Source organism: Fukomys damarensis, unplaced genomic scaffold (assembly GCF_012274545.1).
Source record: "Fukomys damarensis isolate Sample0158 unplaced genomic scaffold, DMR_v1.0_HiC HiC_scaffold_9, whole genome shotgun sequence".
Taxonomy (NCBI): domain Eukaryota; kingdom Metazoa; phylum Chordata; class Mammalia; order Rodentia; family Bathyergidae; genus Fukomys; species Fukomys damarensis.
In genome coordinates this window covers 20286312-20306845 of record NW_022900921.1, presented here as the reverse complement: position 1 = coordinate 20306845, position 20534 = coordinate 20286312, and the positions used below count along the sequence as shown (strand labels likewise).

At 47.7% G+C, this 20534-nt stretch overlaps 1 protein-coding gene across 4 annotated transcripts in view; it reads right to left on the bottom strand.

Moving 5' to 3' along the window:
* Window positions 1-20534, bottom strand: part of Wwc1 (WW and C2 domain containing 1) — a 152261-nt gene that overhangs the window by 40328 nt on the left and 91399 nt on the right. For all 4 annotated transcript variants that reach the window (XM_010622220.1, XM_010622221.1, XM_010622222.2 and 1 more), the window contains exons 6-11: window positions 18175-18304; window positions 16520-16666; window positions 15293-15366; window positions 10968-11210; window positions 4141-4230; window positions 2844-3379 (exon numbers count right to left, since the gene is read on the bottom strand). In XM_010622220.1, the coding sequence (XP_010620522.1) occupies window positions 2844-3379; window positions 4141-4230; window positions 10968-11210; window positions 15293-15366; window positions 16520-16666; window positions 18175-18304 (1220 nt within the window). The remainder of the gene's footprint in view (window positions 1-2843; window positions 3380-4140; window positions 4231-10967; window positions 11211-15292; window positions 15367-16519; window positions 16667-18174; window positions 18305-20534) is intronic.

Genomic DNA, 20534 nt, shown 5'->3' with positions numbered 1-20534 from the left:
AAAAATCCCAGGCTCTGGAGTCAAATGCCTGGGCTCAAACACAGCTCCACAGCTCCACCACTTACCACCTTGTTACCCTGGTATATTGACTCAACCTCTTTAAGCATCAGATTCCTCCCTTTGAAATAGGGAAAATACTAACTCCTTGGCAGGGTTGTTGGGAGGACTCCGTGAGTCATAATACGGGACAATCTTGGTAGAGAGAGTGGTACAGGGAAAGGACTTTGCCAATTTCATACCACTGTTCTTATGGCCATTACTGTTTCTGTCACTGCGGTAATGGCCCTAGATCCTTCCCTACATTTAGAACAAAATAACAGCCCTAATACCTCAGAAGAGGCAAGGGAGAGACATAGCACCTGCCGTCTCACTTGGCCTAACCTTTCCGATCTTAATTCTGCAACTCCACTTCCCTACATGAACATAAGTCCTTGAAATCCTTTGGCATGGGGCTTGTAATGGAGAACTCTGTAGATGGCATATCCTGCCTTTATGCTCACCTATGGTATGCAGGGCCTACACATGGGCCAGGTTCAGAGGTACAAAGACGGAGAGACAGCCCCTGTCTCCTTGGGGTGGGGATGGCCAGAGAAGGACCTTCAAGCTCACCACATATACTTCTGGGCACTGCTGGGAGAACCTAAGCTGGCAGCGCAAGGTGTACAGGGCCTGGGACACGGAGGCTGAGGACAGGGATGGGCGAGGAGAGCATGGGAGACGGCCAGTGCTGGGGATGGGAGAGCAGCTTTCCCAGCCTGTGTCTCCTGCCTGCTGCACCCACGGAGACCACCACCCCCCGGCCTTCACACCACGCATCTCCCCCCACTGCCTCTGCTAAACCACTTAAGGAGATTAATTTGTCTGCTGCCTGAAGAGTGGCACTAATCGAGTAACCTGCTTAGCACCTGAGCTCTGCCTCGCACAGCTGGCTGTGGCCGAGGCTTCTGGAGATGGCACGGAGGAAATGTGCCCAGCCCCATGTGCTAGCTACCTCTGCCTGACGAGCCTTGAGGACACTGTGAGGCAGGGCCAGCGGAGGGAGTGACTTCTCAGGACCTGACTGGAGTCCGAGTGTCCTGCTATGGCTCAGTACCCCCACCAGAGACACTTCTTAATACTTTGTAAGCCTCGTTCAGAGGTTCTGCCCACATCAACCCCCCAGGGAACAATTTGCTGAAGTTTGCCGCCTGCTGTAGTAGGAGGCTTGTTTTTATTTTTGTTTGAGAACACTCAGCAAGACTCCCTTCTTGACGAAGGAACCCCAGGGATCTCTCCTCTTCTAACGAAAGCGCTGGCGCTCAGAGCCTTCGGTTAACCAGGAACCTGGCCCTCCCCAGTTTCCCAACCTGCTTTCCACTGGCTCTTGCATATAAAGGGAGACTTGTGGGCACGAGAGCAGCAGACCTGCTCACAGCTGAGGTGGGGCCAGCTCCTCCTCACTGGTCTCATACAGGGCAGAGCTTGAGCCCTTTGCAGGCACATCTGGACATATGCAATAGAGCAGGTTCTAGGCAGATGATGTCACTGCCAGCCCTGATCCTGCTGCTGCACTGAAGTCTTTAATTACTCTCTGCCTCACTTTGTCCATCTGTAAGGAAGACTGAGAAGCCCCGTGGGAGCTTACTGAACACCCTGATCTGGAAAGGCCATTGTGTCCACAGCCAGACGGCACCAGTAAGCATCGCATGAATCAATGCACTGAGCTGCCTCAAGGCAGGTAGGGGGGTGCAGGTAGCAGGGCAAAGCATGAGAAGAAAGGCACTGGGCTCTGGGGTCAGAAAGGCCTGGGTTCCAATCTCTGTTTCCTCATTCATGTCTGGGTGACCTAGGGCAAAGAATGTTACCTCTCTGAATCCTCGTTTCCTCATGTGTGGAATGGGTAGAACCCAGCAACCTACCTCACCTACACATAATACGGCTCCAATAAATATTAACTATTATGATTTATTGCGTTGTTTTGTTGTTAAACAGTTTTCTTCCTAATAAATTTAGTTGTCATCATCATTTATTTTGAAGATTCAAACTTGGATCTCCACACCAGAATGTCCTTTCTGACCCCATGTGGACAGGGAATCCGATCTGATCATCCCCTGGTTTTCCTCGGAATGAGTCCCTGCTGCATGACACTGATCCCTACTGCAATGAAGGTAAAACGTGAACTTCTAAAATGTCACCAGGTCTTATATAGTCGGGACTCTGCTCAATTCTCCAACACTGGTGGTGACCCCATACTCCTGACTAACACTTTCCCAGCCCCTCTTTGGTCCCTCTTTATTCCTCCTACTTTTTCCAAGGCTGACTCTTTCTCGTCATTCAGGTTTCTACTCCATCATCCCCTCCTTTGCAACCTACCCTGAACTGGCAGGCCCTGGGCAAGCTAAAAGGCTCTATCACATGCCCTGAGCCATTTACTTCACAGTGCTTCTATCTGGCTGCATGCTTATTGCCTGTGCCTCCATGTGAACATAAACTTTCTAAAAACGGACTGTACCTGTCTCCAAAACTGTATCCTGAGCGACTAACCCAGTGAGTGGCAGATGGCAGATCCGTTAAATGCACAGGGGTTAGTGGAATCCATGTACAACCACTAGTGCAGGATCTGACATTTAGTTTTAGTACTACATACTTGCTGAATAAATAAATCTACCAGGAAAACCCCTACACAGGACCCAGAGCACACTGGACTAACAGATTTATACTGAATGAATAAACAACGTACCACGTGAAGACCTGGCCCACAGGAAGCAGTTGGTAAGCTTCCCCATAATTACCATGTGGGTGGACTCCATGTGCAAAGCACCTTTTCCTCCTTGTTTCCCACCCTCTGGGTACGCGCCTCCTACCTTGGCCCAACGGCTTGCCCTCCGTCCCTGGTTCCTCCAGCCGGTATCTGTCCTGGGTACCACCACCAAGGCTCAGCTCACAGAGAGTGGCACTCAGCTCTGGGTCTTCAAACTCCAGGGGGTTCAGGAAGGCATCTCCAGCCAGAAGGGGGTCAGTGATGAGCGGGGAACATGGTGGGGATGGGGAGGAGAGAGAGGAGCGTGGGGACAGGGATGTCATAGACTTTGGGGTGCCAGACAGGGAGCGCAGGGCCTGCAGGCGGCTGCCACCCTCGGTCTTCTGGGTCTTGGCCACCTCATCCTCGTGGATGGTGGTGATGCAGCCAGAAGGCCGGAAGCCTGTGGCCCCCTCCAGGAGCAGGAGCTCCACCTTGCTCTGCAGCTCCGAGTCCAGCTGCTCGAAGGGGTCGTAGTAGAGGTCTGTGAAGCTGGCTGAGGTGGAGGAGTCCAGGCTGGAGGCTGCCAGAGAGCCTCGGCTGGAGGTGAGGGATCCCGGGCTGCTCCCTGAGGACAGGGACTGCGTGCTGCTGGAGAGGCTGGGAACAGAAAGGAGAGGACAGGGAAGACACACAGTGAGATGGACCACCTGCCAAGCCCAGGACACCATGGACACCGAGAACACACGGTCACCTTGGGTACACTTTACAGCCGCCAGGGTAAGTCACGCATCCCTTTCCCCAGACACACCGAGGAGGCCGTGTCACCAGACAGAGGCACAGCTGGGATTCAGACCCACAGTGGCTGCATCAAAGATCCACTTTTCCCTTCTAACTCTGCTTCCCAAATCTCCACCGGTCCTGTTGGATTTCTAAGACATGGTTCCATATTTGAGTGCAGCCTAAAACCTTTCTTGAAGTCAACTCACTCTTTCAATCTTAAAAATACTTTATCTTAAAAGGAAACAAGTGATATTTTTGGAAAGCAGTGTCACTTGTGACACATAGAAGGAAACCAATAGGAAAAAATGAAATGAGGACAAAATGCTGGCATGAAATTTCAGTGACACACTTTTGTCCACTAAGGCCCAGGTCTAAATCCTATCTCTTTTGTGTGAAAGTGAGTCAGTAGGCATAAGAGACATATCTGTGGGCATTCAGGTACCTGACTGGGCCTCCTCAGTGTGAGCAGCACACACAGGTGAATGACTCTGCCCCTGGCCACACCAGGCCAGGCCTAAGTTGGTGAGGACAACCATCTTCTAAGCTTCTAAATACCCTTACTCGATCCATGGAGAACAAGTCACAGGCAGAGTCGGGCTGGGCCACCTGAGCAGGGAACACCCATCACCCGCACTCACCTTTTCAGCTGACAGTGCAGAGTGGCTACCTGCCGAGTTGCTTCCTCCAGTTCCCTCACCAGCTGGTTCCTCTTACTGTTTAATTTTAACCTGGAGGGAGACAAGGCACAGTGAGAACACTCTGGCAGGACTCTCCTCCTCCTCCCATTCGCTCCCCCAACAGAAAACACAAGCATGTGCTCTGACAGAGGGATGCAGACCAAAGACGCACAACAACTTTCAGGAAGCATTTTATTGTCGTGTGTGGAAGGAACCTAGCCTCTACTTATGATCCCATAGTAATTACTTTATTAATTACCATGTATCAGGCACTGTGTGAGGAACCTTAAGACACTGCCTTTTAGTTGCACAATGATGGTAAGAATGATTTTTACCATTTTATATTTAAGGAAATTGAGTCTTTCAAGCTAAATAATTTACTTAAAGCTACAGAATTAGTGGCAGAATTCGGATTCTACGCCATAGTCCCTCCTCCTCCTCCTCCTCTCCCTCTTTCCCTCTTCCTCTTCTTCAATAGTTATTTCCTTCCTTCTTTGTCCCCTTTCCCTTCCTCCCTCCTTTTCTCCTTTCTTTCAATTAGTATTTAGTGAGTGATGCATCATATTGGCGGTGCGGATAAGGCACTGAACAAAACAATGCGTTTCTGCTCTTGTGGAAGAGGGTCCAATAGGGACTACATATATTCTACCAGGAAGAGTAGAACAGAAAATCAAGAAATATTCAGATATCTAATTAGATCAGTCTGGGACAAAGTCTATGGGGGAAGTGTGGACTGATAGGAAAGAACATTAAGAAGGACAACTAACTGGAATCTGAACATCTTTTTGGCTGAGACTTTGGGGCTCTCCTAAGTCCCTGGGCTCACAGCTGGACTATTTTCCCAGATTCCCTTGCTGCTGGTTAGGGCACATGACTGTGCTCTAGCCAATGAGATGTGAGCAGAAACCACGTGTATCCAGCTGAAGTGGTAAGGGAAGTGGGCAAAACAGAGTTCCTCACTGACTCTTGTGGTTTCAAGGTGGTGGGTAGCACAAGTGGAAAGAGCCTATGTTCCTGAATACAAAAGACCGCTAGTTGCTATGAAAGCCCAATTAAATACTATATGAGCAAGAAATAAACTTCTATTGTGTGAATCCCCAGAGATTTGGGGGCTGTAGCATGTGGATGTCCTACAACTTAGAGATATTGAAGTTGATACAATAGATGTACAGGAATTTTTTAGGGATAGGTACTTTCCCCTCACATCAACTAAGCAGAGTTCATTCACCAGGCTGAATTATCTGGATAGTAAATATCCCACAGCACATGTGTTCCACCGGCAGCCCCTCATCTTCTTCTGCCATCCTGCAGGAGAGGTGCCAAATGACCTGTTGTTCCCAAGACTGGGGATGGCACAGTTGACCCAAGCTACAGACTGGGAGAATGGCCTTATTTCCACAGAAAATCAAACTCCATCAATATACCCAGGCCTCCAACACACACCCTGCAACAAAGGCCAGAGGCGGCTCTGACACAACTGAGAAATGGGAAGGGGCAGGCGGGCTTGCTATTGGCCAAGTGAGGCTGAGCAAATGACAGAAAGACAAGCACAGCAGCAGATACAGCACCCCAGTGGCATGCTGCATGGTCCACTCAATCCCTGAGGCTATTCTTCCAGAGTCCTGCCTGAGCCTGACAGGGGTGGGTGGGCAGCAGACTGTCAGGAGGAACCCATAATAAACAATCCAGAACCTTTTTTTTTTTTTTTTTTCTTTTGGTACCAAAGATCAAACTCAGGACCTTGTGCTTGCCAGGCAGGCAACAGAACCACTGAGCTAAATCCCCGGCCCAATCCAGAATTCTTAATGGGATGAGCAAAGGCTGTGGAAGCTCATGTCCCTGCCTATGAGCAAAACCTAGAAAGTGTGCAAGGTCTGGGATCAAGAAGTGTGGCTCATGTTTTCCATCAGAACGAGCCACAGCGGCACGTTTCAGGAGGAATGGCAGGTCCCCATTGGAGTCTGGATAGGGTCCTGATGGAACAGGGAGCTGGGCTGCCTTGGCATCCTGAGCACAGTAGGGGAAGCCTCCAACATTATCACACACAGGTGCTGAGTCCTCCTCCCAGCAGCTGCGGGGTAGCACGAGGCCAGATGGCTTATATGTGATGCCCGGCACATACCGGGATGGGGGGGGCAGAAACACATCACGTCTGAAAGCAAGCAGAAGGCCCAGAAGCCAGAACTGGAATCCCCAAGAGCACCTGGGGTCCTGATTAAAAATCTAAGAGTTTGGGCTGGGTCTCAGCCCTGAAGAATTGGTCCCTGGGATAAGGCCAGGGAGCCGTGCGCTAATTAACATCCTTCATGGCTGCACCCTGGCTCTGCTGAGCGACAGAGAGCACCCACAGGGAGGCAGGGGAAACAGGGCAAGAAGCATGTTGAGAAGCCTGTCATTCCAATGGATCCACGACTGTACCCATAGGGCCTCTGCTCAGCTTTTCCTGAAACTGTCTGTGCTTGTTCTCAAAGGCTCCTTGAATGGGACAGGCCATTGTGGGAAGGTGAGGTTCATAATAATTCCATTTTGAGAGAGAAGACGGAGAGAAACGGACACTAAAAGGTAGATACACAGAGAGAAACAAAGATCAAGACCATTATAGAAAGGAAACAGGACTCCAGAGGCAGAGGGGTGAATAAAGGCAGACAAACATGGAGCCAGAAGCAAGCACGCAGCTGTAGACACATCGGCACTGTTGCCACCGTTCCTCAGGGTATGCTCTTAGGGCTCCTCTCCGGGCTCGCAGCTCCGTCTCTCAGTCTGTCATGCCCTCTGGCTTCCCTACTACTGTATTTCCCCTCTAGGAGATCCGTACTGCACCCCTGGCAGCTGCAGAGGAGCAGATTCTGGCTGTGTAACTCACTACTTGGAGGAGCCATCAGACCTTGGAAGTGTGGGGCTGAAGGCAGTAACAGGTCTTCTGAGAGGCAGGAGCCTACAGCTGGGCTCTGGAGCCAGCGAGCCTGGGGCTTCTATTCCTAGTGCTTCCACTCAGTAATGTCTGGTGAGCCTCACCTGTAAAACCCAATGACTCTCAGGGTTCCTGGAACGCTTACGTGGTAAAGAATACTGTGACATGTAATGGTAGCTTTTACATGCCATGTGATTTAGGGGTCCCTGAGAGAATCCCCAGTCCCAGTTACAGGAAATTAAATACTTTATAGGAGGGAAGAGTCTCAATTCACAACCAGTCCAACCCCCTGTCTTCAGCTTGTGTAGGGATTCAATGGAATTATCCTATTTTTCCCCCCTACAAAGCAAGTGAAGCCCATATTAGTCAAAGAATGGCTCGAGGTCACCAGGTGGAAAGGTGTCTCTTTTGACTTGTCAACGTGTAAAGCTGCCACATGTCTCTTTTCTCCAGCTGCCGGCTATGAGAATGATATACGGCTAAAATCTTCCCATGGGCAGTTATAGGGCCTGGAAGCAAATGAGTGCTTCCACTGGCATGGAAGTGAGGATGTGCACACAGAGGCCCAGCAGGACCTGCCCAGGCCACCTACCAATTTACTCTTCCATCTAACACTGAGAGCAAGAGGCCATAGAGATTCAGGCCTTGTCCTCCAAGTACACTCCCAGGAAAATCAGGACAGAGAATCATGGTAGTAAAGGAAACTTGCAGGAAGTGCTTTCAAGGGCTGCCGAACACCAACTATCTAACTCTGCTCTTTTCCTTCTTTTTCCACCAACATGGTGACAGGTCAGGGCTAATCAGCCATTTCTGCCAGTGGAGGATGAAGAGAAAGAAGTAGGTGCACTTAGGGCATCCTTGTGAGCAGGTCGATCACGTGCTTGGGGCAAAGAGATCCCCACCAGTGACCAATCAAGGGGTGATTTGAAGTCACGAGGGCTCAGGCAGAGGCTGATCAACCTGATCCACCTGGCAATTAACATATGCAAATGGAGTTTAGTCACTGGCTAGGAGGCTGGTGCAAGCCGGGTGCCCCAGAGCCCAAAAGGGTGACACAGGAAACCTAGGCTGAGGCACCAAGGAGTCCCACGGTGTGATAACTATGGTGCAAGCAAGTTTTCCTGCTTTACAAACTGGGCTTCCTCTTTTGATATTGCTGGAAAAAGAAATTCCCTTGTCCATCCCCAAACCACATACACACATGCTAGCATTAGGGAAAACACTTCCCGGAAATGGTTCAGGCAATAAGTTTTTGGATAATACCCCAAAAACACAGGCAACAAAAGCAAAAACACACAAATGGGATTATATCAAACCAAGAAGCTTATGAACAGCAAAGGAAACAAGCAATACAGTGAACAGACAACTTTCAGGATGGGAGAAAATATCTGCAAACCATCCATTCAATAAGGAATCAGTACTCGAATATATAAAGAGCTCAAACAACTCCACAAATAAAACCAATCTGGTTACAATGGACGAATGATCTGAATAGAAATTTTTCCTCCAAAGAAGATAAACACATGAGCAGGGCATGGTGATGTACACTTATGATACCAGCTCTTAGGAGGCTGAGGCAGGAGGACTGCGAGTTTGAGAACAGCCTGAGCTACACAGTGAGTTCAAGGTTAGCCTCGACATATAGCGAGACTACCTCAACAAAAACTAAAAAGTATACAAATGGCCAACAGATGTATGAAAAAATGTTCAACATCTGTAACCACTGGAGGAATGTAAATCAAAACCATGTAACCACGAGATTTAGCATGCATCTCCAAAGAATATAAATCAGTTCACCAAAGAGATACTTGGATTTCCATGTTTAATGCAGCACTACTTATGACAGTTGAGATATTGAACCACCAAAGCATTTTGTGATAGATAACTGGATAAAGAAAATGGTATACATATACAATCAAAAGGTACTGTGCCATAAAAAAGAATGAAATCCTGTCATTTGGGGCAGGAGGGACAGGCCTGGAGGACACAGAAAGACAAACACAACATGTTCTCACTCATTTGCAGAAGCTAAAAAAGCTGATCTCATAGAAGCTGAGAGTGCAATGGGGGTCGGTAGGGGCAGGGAGGGAGGAGAGAGGTGGAGAGAGGTCAGACAACAGGCACCAAAATAATACAGAAATAGGGAAAGAATAGTTTTAATTAGAGTTCTACGTCTCAACAGAATAACTGTAGTCTACAACAACTTGTATATTTCAAAATAATAAGAGCTGGAAGTTTCCGAATACCATACTGATAACTGTTTGAGATGCAAGTGTCACTTTTCCTGAATTGCTCATTACACAATGTGTATACACAGTTATCCTACTGTACCCCAAAAATATGTATAAACACGAACACAATGTGTCAGTTGAAGAAGATCACTAGCTTCAATTCTAAGCACTTTAAGGGCAAGACTTTGCTCAGTACAGTTTGCTGCCAAAAAGTGAAAATAAGCAAACACATCTGAAGATCATCAAGTAAGGATTGCATCTTCATCCCTGAATCTTTCAAACTGCCAGGCATATGGAACATGTGCAAAGGTACCTTTCTTAAAAGAAGTGAATAAGCAACTGGTTGATGGACTGAATGAACGGAAGAAGGAGAATGTGAAACTGAGGGTTGTAGGACCTCCAGCAAACAGCATTAATCTGTGTCAGGGGTGGGGAGGTCGGCAATGACACTAAAGCAAATCTACACGGACAGTCTGGTAGAAGGTCTCACTAGAGAACATAAACTTGGGCTTCCAGGTTATATAAAACTCACAAGGAAGCCAAGGCACAATAATTTTTTTAAAAAATTGGATTAGTTGCCAATATTCAAAATTTTTAAACAATCTTTTAAAATTAGACTTGAGGATATATGGTGGTATGGCGCTTGTCTAGTGTTTGTGAAGCTGAGTTTGAACCCCCAAAAAACAACAAACTCCCCCAAAAGTCAGGGCTTTCCATTAGCCAGGGCCTGTACTCCCACTTGCCAGAGCAGGCCTAGAGCACCTACTTTACTTTAAAGATGAGAGGGGTCTGTTTTGCCAGGTGGGCTGGGAGGATGTCCACGACCTCCTTGGCCCTTATCAGGACAACACTTTGCAACCCCAACCCACATTAGGGGTCTTCAAAGTGCACCCTGTAGGACGCGGTACAATCAAATCAGTAGGTCACGAGCAGCATGATGCTGCACGATCCCTTGTGTCCTGGAAGACGGTTCCCAATATCCCTCCACCATACCCCTGCCCACTTCCATGATGATAAAGTCCAAACATACTCAAATTCCTTATATAAATGGTGTAGAATTTCCATATAACGTATACACGGTCTCCCTTATATTTACAATATGCACACATCCATCATATGCTTTCGTCTTTAGGTAGCAATGTAAATATTCTATAAACTGTTGTTAGATTGCATTGTGCATTTCTACTTTTAGTTGTATTATTTAAATAAGTTTTTTTCTTCAAACATTTTCAAACCGCAGTTGGCTGAACCCACAGCCATGGAACCCAATGATACTGAAGACCAACTGTCTAACAGAAGGGAGAAAGCACTAGTGGACACGAAAAACTTATGCCCTACTGAGTGAAGCTTGTGCACCCAAGGTCACAGTACAGAACGTGAGTCACTGTCACAGAACGGGAAATCAATTGCCTTGCACGATCTAGAATTACAGGTTTCCATCAGTGAGAGGACATAATCAGGGAAACCATTTCTGTGACACAAACCTGTGTGAGGTCCCCGCCAGCTGGTGCCCAAGAGGGGAAGTCACTTTCTTCGACACGCTCCTATGGACAGCTGTGAGATGTCTGCACTGGGCATGCGGGAGTGCAGCTCAGGTCACCAGGACAGCCCCGTCAGCCCCCTCCCTCCCTGACCTGTGGACCCACCTCTCTGTCAGCGCCTTGCTCTGTGTGTCCCGAGCTGCCTGAAGGTCTTTCTCCAGCCGCTTGCGGGCCATCTCCAGCTGCTCTACCTCCCCCTGTGTCCATTTTCGGGGGCTGATGAAGCGCATCTCCTTCAGCAGCTCCTCCTTCTCGTTAATGAGGATCAGCCGGTCCCTCTCTGAGTCCAGCACCCCAGGCCAGGCCTCACTGTCCAGCTTGGCCAGCTGGATCTTCAAGTTGGCAATCCTGGGGGCCAAGAAGGCAAGCGAGACAGATGTGAAGCACAGCGTGGAGGGAAAAGGGAAGGACTGTTTCTAAGGCTTCAAGACAGGGAGCTAGGACTTTCTCAGAGCAAACTTACCACCCTCCTTAGGATCAAGAAGTTGTTTCTTGGACACACTTGCGGGGAGGGGAGTACTGAGAAGTGAACCCAGGGCTTCATACATGCTAGGCAAGTGCTCTACCCTTGAACTACATCCCAGACTTTCATTTTGAGACACGGTCTCACTAGTTTCCCAGGGTGGTCTCAAACTCATCTTCTTGCCTCAGCCTTCCAAGTGCTGGGATTACAGGGATGTACCACCATGCCTGGCAAGGGAACATATTTTTATTTAGAAAACATGTTCGGACAGCTACTGTGTGCCAACAATGAAGTGATGAAGTTGGCTCTGGAGAGATGGGGTGGAGACATAAATAGGATACACCCTAAGCCTGGTACAATAGAGATGTGGCTGCAATACCAGTCATTAACCTTCTATCATCAGCTGTGTGCCCTTGGGTAAACTGCTCATCTCTCTGAAAGGAAAGATGAACGCTCCTTCCTCAGAAGGTTGTGGGTGATGGATTTATGACATAATCTATAAACCTTCAAAGCACAGTGTTTGGCACACCGTGAGCCCTCAATATATGTTTCTATTGCTAATGTTGTTATTATCTGGTTGGACCACTTATTAATTATGTAACATTGGGCAAATTACCTGGGCCTGGAACATAAGAAAAATAATTACTCATCCTTTTGAATGGTTGTGAAAATCAGCGATAAAGTATGTAGAATCACTACACATAGCATGTGCTCAATCAGTGACAGCTGCAGATCACTAGGTCTTTCAGGACTAACCTTGGGTCCTCTGTTCTGACAGTGGGGCAGCAGAAGGTAAAGGGCCATGGACTCGGGGTTCAGAGGCCTGGAACTGGACTCCTGGCTTTGCCTTCAGGACAAAAGGAACTATTTCTCTGAAAATCATTTTGAGGGCTGACCGTGCAACTCAGTGGTACATCTCTGCACACGCAAGGCCCCATATTCAATGCCCAACAACAATAGTAAGAAATCATTCTGGTATCACAAGCAACTGGCACAGTGTCTGGTATACTGCAGGCACTTAATAAATGTTAAGGGAAGGAGTCAAAAATCCTGTATCCCAACCTAAAACTCAGTGACCTCATCTTTAAGGTGAGGATAAGGACAATACCTACAACGTGGACCAAAAAGAAACGTAGCATGAAGAGCGCTTCACACATTGCCCAGTGTGTGGAAAGTAAATACTGTTATCACTGGACCAAGAGTCCCAACATAATTAAGAGGACAGCTACCCATATCTAACAGCAATCCCACCATCAGCCTTCAAGACTTGGACTCTACAAAGCATTTTCAGCTCTCAAAGCTAGTTTTCCTCCATCCCTAAAAGATGGACAGGAAAGGAGTTTTTAACCTTGTGGGACAGATGCCCCAGGGCTCACCTGAGACTGCACATCTTAAACGCAGCTAGTACTTGTTCAGAGCCCAGATCTGGGGACTTGCAGTTCGACCTTACCTATAGCCAGGGAGGCCGAAATCTTATTTTATACCAGACCCCCGGAGACAAGGCTGCTTGTGTTGTCAAGCAAAAGTTCCAAATAGAAAAACATATCTGGGTTTCCTTTTTCCCCAGCCAAGCATCCCAGAAGAAATTCTTAATTATTTCACCTCATATCCATGTGTACAGCAATCTACGAAGAATGCTTTGGGACGAGTTCTCAGCTACACTGTGAGGCTAAAGTGGTATGGTAGGGTCTGGTAGGGGCTGAGCCACACGTACCACACTAAGGAGTGACTCACACTGTTTAGGGGGCTCCCCTAGTGCTCCTCAAACTTCAGCTCATCCATCCTTCAGAGAATGTGATAAAAACCATCAGTCTTGAGCTGGGGATTTAGCTCAGCGGTTCGGTGGCCTGCCTTGCAAGTGCAAAGACCCGAGTTCAATCCCCGGTACCAAAACAACAACAAAAAAAACCATCAGTCTCCCTCCTCCGGAGAAACGCACATGGGACCAAGCCCAGCAGGCAATGATCCGGTGTTCCATGCACCTGACAGTTTCCCCCTCTTCCCTCCTCTTTATTCTGTAGCCTCTAATTTCCTACACCGCAGGCTATTCTGTCCTCTACACCAAATCTAGCTTTGGGTTGAGGAGGAGGCAGCAACAAGCTGGATAAAAATCAAAGAAGCCAGGAAGCACTGTGATGAAAAGTTGAACAGCTCCACCCCTGAGAGAACATTTCAGTCCTTCAGGGTCTCCAGGACGGATCATGTAAGACAGGCAGTACAGCAAACTGGAAAGGATCCGAGGCCCACAGTGGTCCCCTCTAGAGGAAATAAGAAGGAGCCGTCCAAAGGTACAAGTTCTGCTATTTTGCTGAACCCCTAGGGGGAGCTGGAATAGTACAAAGGACATCTGTTTATTTCTACCTATTAGCCGATCCCTCCTTTTTTTGGTTAACTATACCGCACTGAGTCTTTGGGGAGCCACTCGGTTCCCACGATCTCTTTCCCAGCACGAGCGTATAAGCCACGCCTAGAACTTCAGAGACTTCTAAATTCCTTACCTCCACTCTCTACTGGCCCTGCACACTAATTGATTCATCCCCAAATGCTAGTACAGGCTCATGACTTGTTAAAACTATTGGGAAAAGAAGTCCCCCTTCTGCTGGGGTTGCTAGCCTGGTAGTGTGTAAGGGTAGAGTTGCTAGGGTCATTACGCTAGTTGAGAATAAAGCTAACACAAAGGCAAGCATGGTGGAGAAAAGGAGAGACGGAATCTAGGTAGCATTATTTGAGTCCTCGGATTCAGTTGAGCCTGAAGGTAGACACCCTAGGATTTTGGAGTTCAATAAGTGAGTACATCCCCTCATTTGCCTCTTCCTCTGGGTTTTATCATATTTCTCTCACTGCTGCAAAGAGCCTGGAGCTAAAGGAGAGTTGGCAAAGTGGAAGGTTGGGCAATGCCTTATTCTACCTAACCTAGGTGTAAAAGGTTCACATGTAGCCAGGCATGGAGGCACACGCCTTTAATCCCAACACTCGGGAGACTGAGACAGGAGGATTACTGTGAGTTCGAGACCAGCCTGGGCTACATAGCACGATCCAGGTCAGTCTCAACTACATAGTGAGACCCTGTCTCAAAAAAAATAAAAATAAATAAAAATAAAAATAAAAATAAAATGTTCACATGTGAGACAACTCCATCTAGGAAGAAATGGAGACAACGCACCTAGACTCATTTACCCACAATGCTGTACTGGCGCTTTCCCAATAAGGGTGGCCCAGCATAAGCATCCTCAAGGTCCTGAACTTGGAGCTATAATGTTCAGAGTTCAAATTCTGACTCTATCACCCAGAAAAACTGGAAAAAAAAATCCTGGATGTAACTCTCCTCCTCTCTAACATAGCGATAATAAACAGAAGCTATGCTATAGTTAAATAAGATAGGTGTACAAATGTTTTAGTATACTAAACAATCTGGTTATGTCTATTAGCAGATGCTCTGAAAGTGCCAGCATTATTATTGTAATTCGTGGCAGAGGAACCCAACTGCTTAGTGGTCTACAAAACCACAGAGCAGAGCTCAATTCCTGCAGTCTACAATGCTGGAAAGCACAGCTTGGTCCCAGTTATGCAGGAAATAGTGAAGTGAGAGGTGTCCTTAGTCTTTGTAGACTGTTGTGGAATCTAACCAAACAAACCTTCTGCTCCTTCAAATCAAATGTCTCCTCGATGATCAAAAAACTGATTATAGAAAGCCAGACAGGGAAGGAGAAAAGTAAGTAGGCTTTGGGATTAAACAGACAGGTTCAAAGCATAGTTCCATTCTATGCAGTGCAGAGTCCTAGGTAAGTCATTTCTTCTCTCAATTCTAGAAAGGACTGAAACAAAAAGGTATCAGTACTTACCTTCATCATCTTTGTGAGGATTGAAACAAATGAGAAGAGCAAAAAGCCAACCCCAGAGCACATACCCTACCACAGCAGGTATGGTTGTCGGAACCACCTGCCGCCTGGCCACAGCCTCTAATTACCTTCTCTTTGCTTCTTCGTATCGAAGGCGCAATCTGACCTTCTCTGCCAACTGATTGTTGCTGCTGGTGCCAAACTAAAGGACGAGAACAAAGTCAGGAATTATACAGCTATTGTGGCTGGTGCTAAGTTAGGCTTCAAGAGCTCACAAGAGACCTGACAGCTTGCACAGGCACAGAGTCAAGAATAGCCCACAATTACTGGGCTGGCTGTATGAATCTCAGGGAAGCTGGTTAAGCAAAAACACTTTCCTTCCTTCAGGCCAAGGATACAACCTCAAACTCAGACATCTATCACTTACTTAGACAAGAGAAGCCAAGGGCTCAGAATATCACTTTGCCACCCCAAATGGCTCAGCGCCAAGGCAGGCCACAGAAGCACAGGCAGCAGGTGAGAAGGAAAGGACAGCCAATAACAGAAGAAAGCCATTCTGGGGGTGCTAGGCAGGAATAAAAAGAAAACAGACAGGCCACAGTCAGGAGTGGAAGGCTAGGTGAGCGTGGGAAAGACCTAGAATTTAGCAAGAGGCACGCAGTTCCTTGATGGATACTTTGGCTTACAGGTGGGTTGTAGCTACACATGGGTGGTATGAGGAAGGAGGGAGACAGCCGCTCCCGCACTAGTCTGTCCAGAGTTGCAAGAAGCTACAAGGCTCACTGGATCACACGGACATAGCTTCTCTTCACAACTGGGAAGGCAGCTATAGAAATTAGATAGGAAAGCATTTAGCTACAGGGGCTGGGAGGCAGATTCGCTCATTGTCACACATTCTATTAAAACAAAAGGGCTCCAGAAGTTACGGATCACTGTGGGGTGTCCTCTGATGTTTTCTGACCCATCTCTGGATGGTACTTTCACAACCCAAAGCCAGGACCAGACAGAGCTCTGGTGCTGGATGGTATGCAGCTGTTTGAAAGCCACGTGAATTGTTTTGAGACTAACAGGAGAAAAATACCCTCTGCTTTCCAGCCAGTAAAAGAAAAACAGAATGATGGTGCATGAAAAAATGACAAAGACTCTGTCCTGTAAAAGTGCTTTATCTGCAGTATAAGGGACCCAAGCACTTGGCCAGGCAACACTCAGGGGCTGTGTAGTCTCCGGTGCTGGCTCTTCCTCATACCTTCACAGCCTATCTCCTGGGACCAGGAGGGCAGAGTTGGGAACTGAGACCCCCCCAAGAGCCTCAGACCAGCTCCCGTAGGAGGCCCTGTGGCACACCGCGTACTCACGCTTCCCGAGACGTCTGTCTGGGAGCTCACGTCCAGGTACTGCTTGGGCAGCGGGAAGCTCGAGCTCTCCAGAGAGCTGCTGCTGGACCACAGGTCGGAGTGAGACCCTCTATCGATGTGGAAGCCGTCCTTCAGCAAGGCAAGGCTCTGGAGCGAGGGGAGGGGACAGGGTGCAGGACAGTGAGGCGCCTTCCCAGGGGAGCTTTGGGGCTCCCCTACTTGTGTGCTTTCCTCTCCACTTCCCTAACTTAGGAATTCACTCCCCTGACACATGCTACTGGTACCGTGGCAGAGGGCCCGCAGTGAGTGGGCACCTTCTGTCTGCTGGGCCCCTTACCTGGGAGAAACTGACTCTGGAGCCCCTGCCCTGCCACTGCCTAGCTGTGTGATCTGAACTGGCTGATTAATCTCCGTGTGTCTCAACTTTCTCTCCTATAAAATGGGAATGATCACAAGTGCTATCTTACACTGACTGAGACTCACAGTGGAAAGCACGAGAACAGCCAGTGCTCAATACTGTCAGCTTTATCACAATGCTGTTGGATCCTGATGGTACACTTTCTGGGGATCTTCATGTTATCACTGAGAACACTGGGGTCTGCCTGTGCCCTTGTAACGACGGGAACACTCCTTCTTGCCCATGAACATTTTGAATGTTTTCTCTGGGATGCAGTCCTGGGCAGGATCATCAAAATTGCTTTGTCAGAGAGCATCCAGTTTCTTTCACCGAATTACCGATGGCACCTCTGAGTCTTGGACTCCTAATCTGCCAATGGGAACTAGGAGGAGGCATCTCAGAGGTCAGAGTGGCTCCTTCATCAGGAGGTGGTGTGTCCAGGGGAAAAGTGAATGGGCTGGAATCATGGCTCAAACACTTAACTCTGAGTCCTAGCATGGAGATAAATTAAGAGTTTATGTAGCCAGTCAGGCAGAGTGCTTGGCACAACTACATAGCAAAATCAAGAATAGCTACTCTCATTTGTTCCGTTCCTACTGCAGAGAACACAAGAGAAATGGATATAGATATGTTTTCATGTTCACATTAACAATGCTGAAACCATCTTTTTCCATTTAGTGCAATGAAAAATAAACCTGGGACTACAGTAGTGGCCCACAGGGTATGCCAGATGGTTACGCGGATGGCTTTCATTCCAGCTTCACCACTGACACTAGCTGTGTGGCCTTAAGCAAGTCACTGAGCGCTTCTGAGCTCCCTCTCCTCTAGAAAATGGGACCAACTCCCAAGAAGACTAGTATAGGCTGAGGAGCCCTTATCCAGAATGCTTGAGACCAGAAGCATTTCAGATTTTGGAATATTTGCAAATATGTATCAAGATATCTTGGGGAAGGGACCAAAGGCCAAACATACCATGTATTTGTGTTTTATGTATAGCTTATCCACATAGCCAAAAGGTAAATTTATATGGTATCTTTGGGGCAAGTGTTTTAATTGTGACCCACCATTTGAGGTCAGGTGTGGGGTCACAAGTCTCCGACTTCACAGCATTTCAGAGCTAGAGTTTTTGGATTAGGGAAGCTCAACCTGTAGTGAGGGCTCTACGATCAGTACAGCTGTGGAAAACAGCTTCTATGAATCCCAAGATCCCTGAGAAAATGACGGGGGTGGAGGACCCACATCTCAGGAACTTGCGCACCTTAATAAGATCTTGTTTTTCTTTTTCTCCACAGGTGATGGCCTTTTTGATGGCTTTTGTTTCTCTCAAGACAGCCTGAGCTTCATCCAGTTTGTAGCTGCCCTGGGCATCAGACATTTTCTTATCGATTCTAGGAGACAATCAATTGGGAAGGTCACACCCAGGAGGGACAAGATTTCCCCAGGGGAAAAGCATGGGGCACAGAGCTTCAGTCCTTCAAGAAGTCTCCCCTTTGTCTCTTGCATACCCCTCCCCTCCAGATCCCACTTGTGGGATATAGTGCAGAAGCTCATTATTAAATTGCAAATGCTCCGTAGTATGTGGCTGCATCAGAAACACTGCTTCTAAGGTCAAATGTCCTCTAAGCGTAGCTTTTACAGGTAGCCTTCCTTTATTCCCTCCTTGAGTCCTTCAGGTCGGGTAGGCAGTTCTCATAATAAATCATACACAGCTGTTTTCAGTTTTGTTTTATACCAGGGATCGAACTTGGGACCTTGCACTTACAAGGCAGGCGGCAGAACCACTGAGCTAAATCCCTGGCCCAAATCACATATAGCTGTGACACTGTACTTGTTCCCTGGTGTGATAACTTATGGTTTACACAGGAGCAACCCTGACTTGATGCTGGTAGGCTGGGAAACAGAGTTGAACATGTTTGACTACTTTTAGGATCTAACACAGAAGAAGAGTTCTCTAATCTGGGGATCTCAATCTTTGCAGTCTTTACAGTTGAGGGGAGATAATCCTCCGTTGGGAGTGGGAAGGGTAGTCCTTCCATCACTGAAGAATGTCTAGCAGCATCCCTGGCCTCCACACACAAGATGCTAATAACACAACCTCGACATGGGGACTCCTACTATCCTTGGGGAGAGAGAAGCAAAATTACCCCTAGTCAAGAACCACTGTCTCATAATAAGCATGAGTTCAAGAAATAGACACAATGAAGAAATGTCAGAAGGATAAAATTCCCAGCCTTAGTATTACCTATTAGTACAGTGACCTTGGGCCTGGCTTTCGACCACACAAGGCCTCAATTTCCTTCTCTAAAAGAAAAAAATCCCCTATCAGATCACCTGCCCAGCACACGTTCATGGAGTTGTTAAAAGCATCAATTCAGATAAAGGATGGAAAAATCCTGTGACAATCTAAGAAGTGCAGTACAAACGTAAGGGACTAAAACACTTCTATTCCAGAAATCTTACTGGCTTTATCTAGACCCTACACACGGGTTCATTCTGAGAGGGGAAAAAAGTATTAAAAAAATATATATATACAAGGCCTTGGGTCTTCTTTCTTTCTCTTTAAAATTCTTTTGCGCTGCTAGGGATCAAGCCAAGGGCCTTGTACATGCTAGACCAGCATTTACTACTGAGCTATAACCAAGGGGTCTTGATATATATATTATGAAGGTTAGACCAGACTAGAGACAGCTTTGGTAGGGGGGTTCTGAGCTATGGAGAAGGAGGGATGGGGTGTAGAGAAGAATCTGATAGCAAGCTATTAACAGCTTTACACATTCATCAAAGGGTGGGACTAGAGTTTCAGGGGAGGGTGGAGAAAGGAAGTCTGATAGTCTGTGGGAACAGTCCCAGGATGAGAAACCCTCAGACATGCCTCTCTGGCTTTCTGCTCCGGCCAAATTGTCCAGGGCCTAAAATAGCCTAAGTCGGGGGAATCACAGGTTTTCATCCTGGTCTCCCAGGCGGGCAGCGCTGCCTCCTAAGACAGCAGAGGAGGGAGGGAGGCAAGGGAATGTGGAATCCATACAACCTCCCCCTGTGGTTACTCCAGCCTGCGTGGAGAGAAAACAAAGCCTCATTTATGTCTCCTCACTAAAAATAGCCCATCTATTCCCTTTCCAGGGCTCAGGCCTGGGTAAGTCTGCCAGGTTGGTGAAGGCTCATCTCAAATTTAGCCTGAAATATTCCCCTAAGGAAGACCTCCCCAGCCGTGATGCTGAAGATGCTCCATGGAAAAGTCCCCAGAGCAAGCCACAGGGAGGGGAGGTGGCCCTGCCCAGACTGACAGGGTGGCAGGTGCAGGGGAGAACTGTTTGCTTGAGCTTGACAGAGGCTGGGCTCTGAGGCAGGGGCTGTGCCTAGCCTTTCTCTGCCAACAGGATAAGAATGGCCCTGAATCCCCATCAGGATAGGACAGAAGCGGTTTGTCTGCTGGGTGCAAAGCTCCTCTACCTGATTCCTTCAAGGCCTTAGCAACCCGTGCTCTGGAATTTGGCTGCAAAAAGTAGCTGTGAGAGGGAACACTCTTGGGATGAAGCTGGGTGGGGAGGGGGTGGGGAGGGAACAAAGGGTCACCATTATGTACTCAGTGAATGAATCTTTTTTTTTTTTTTTTTTAAA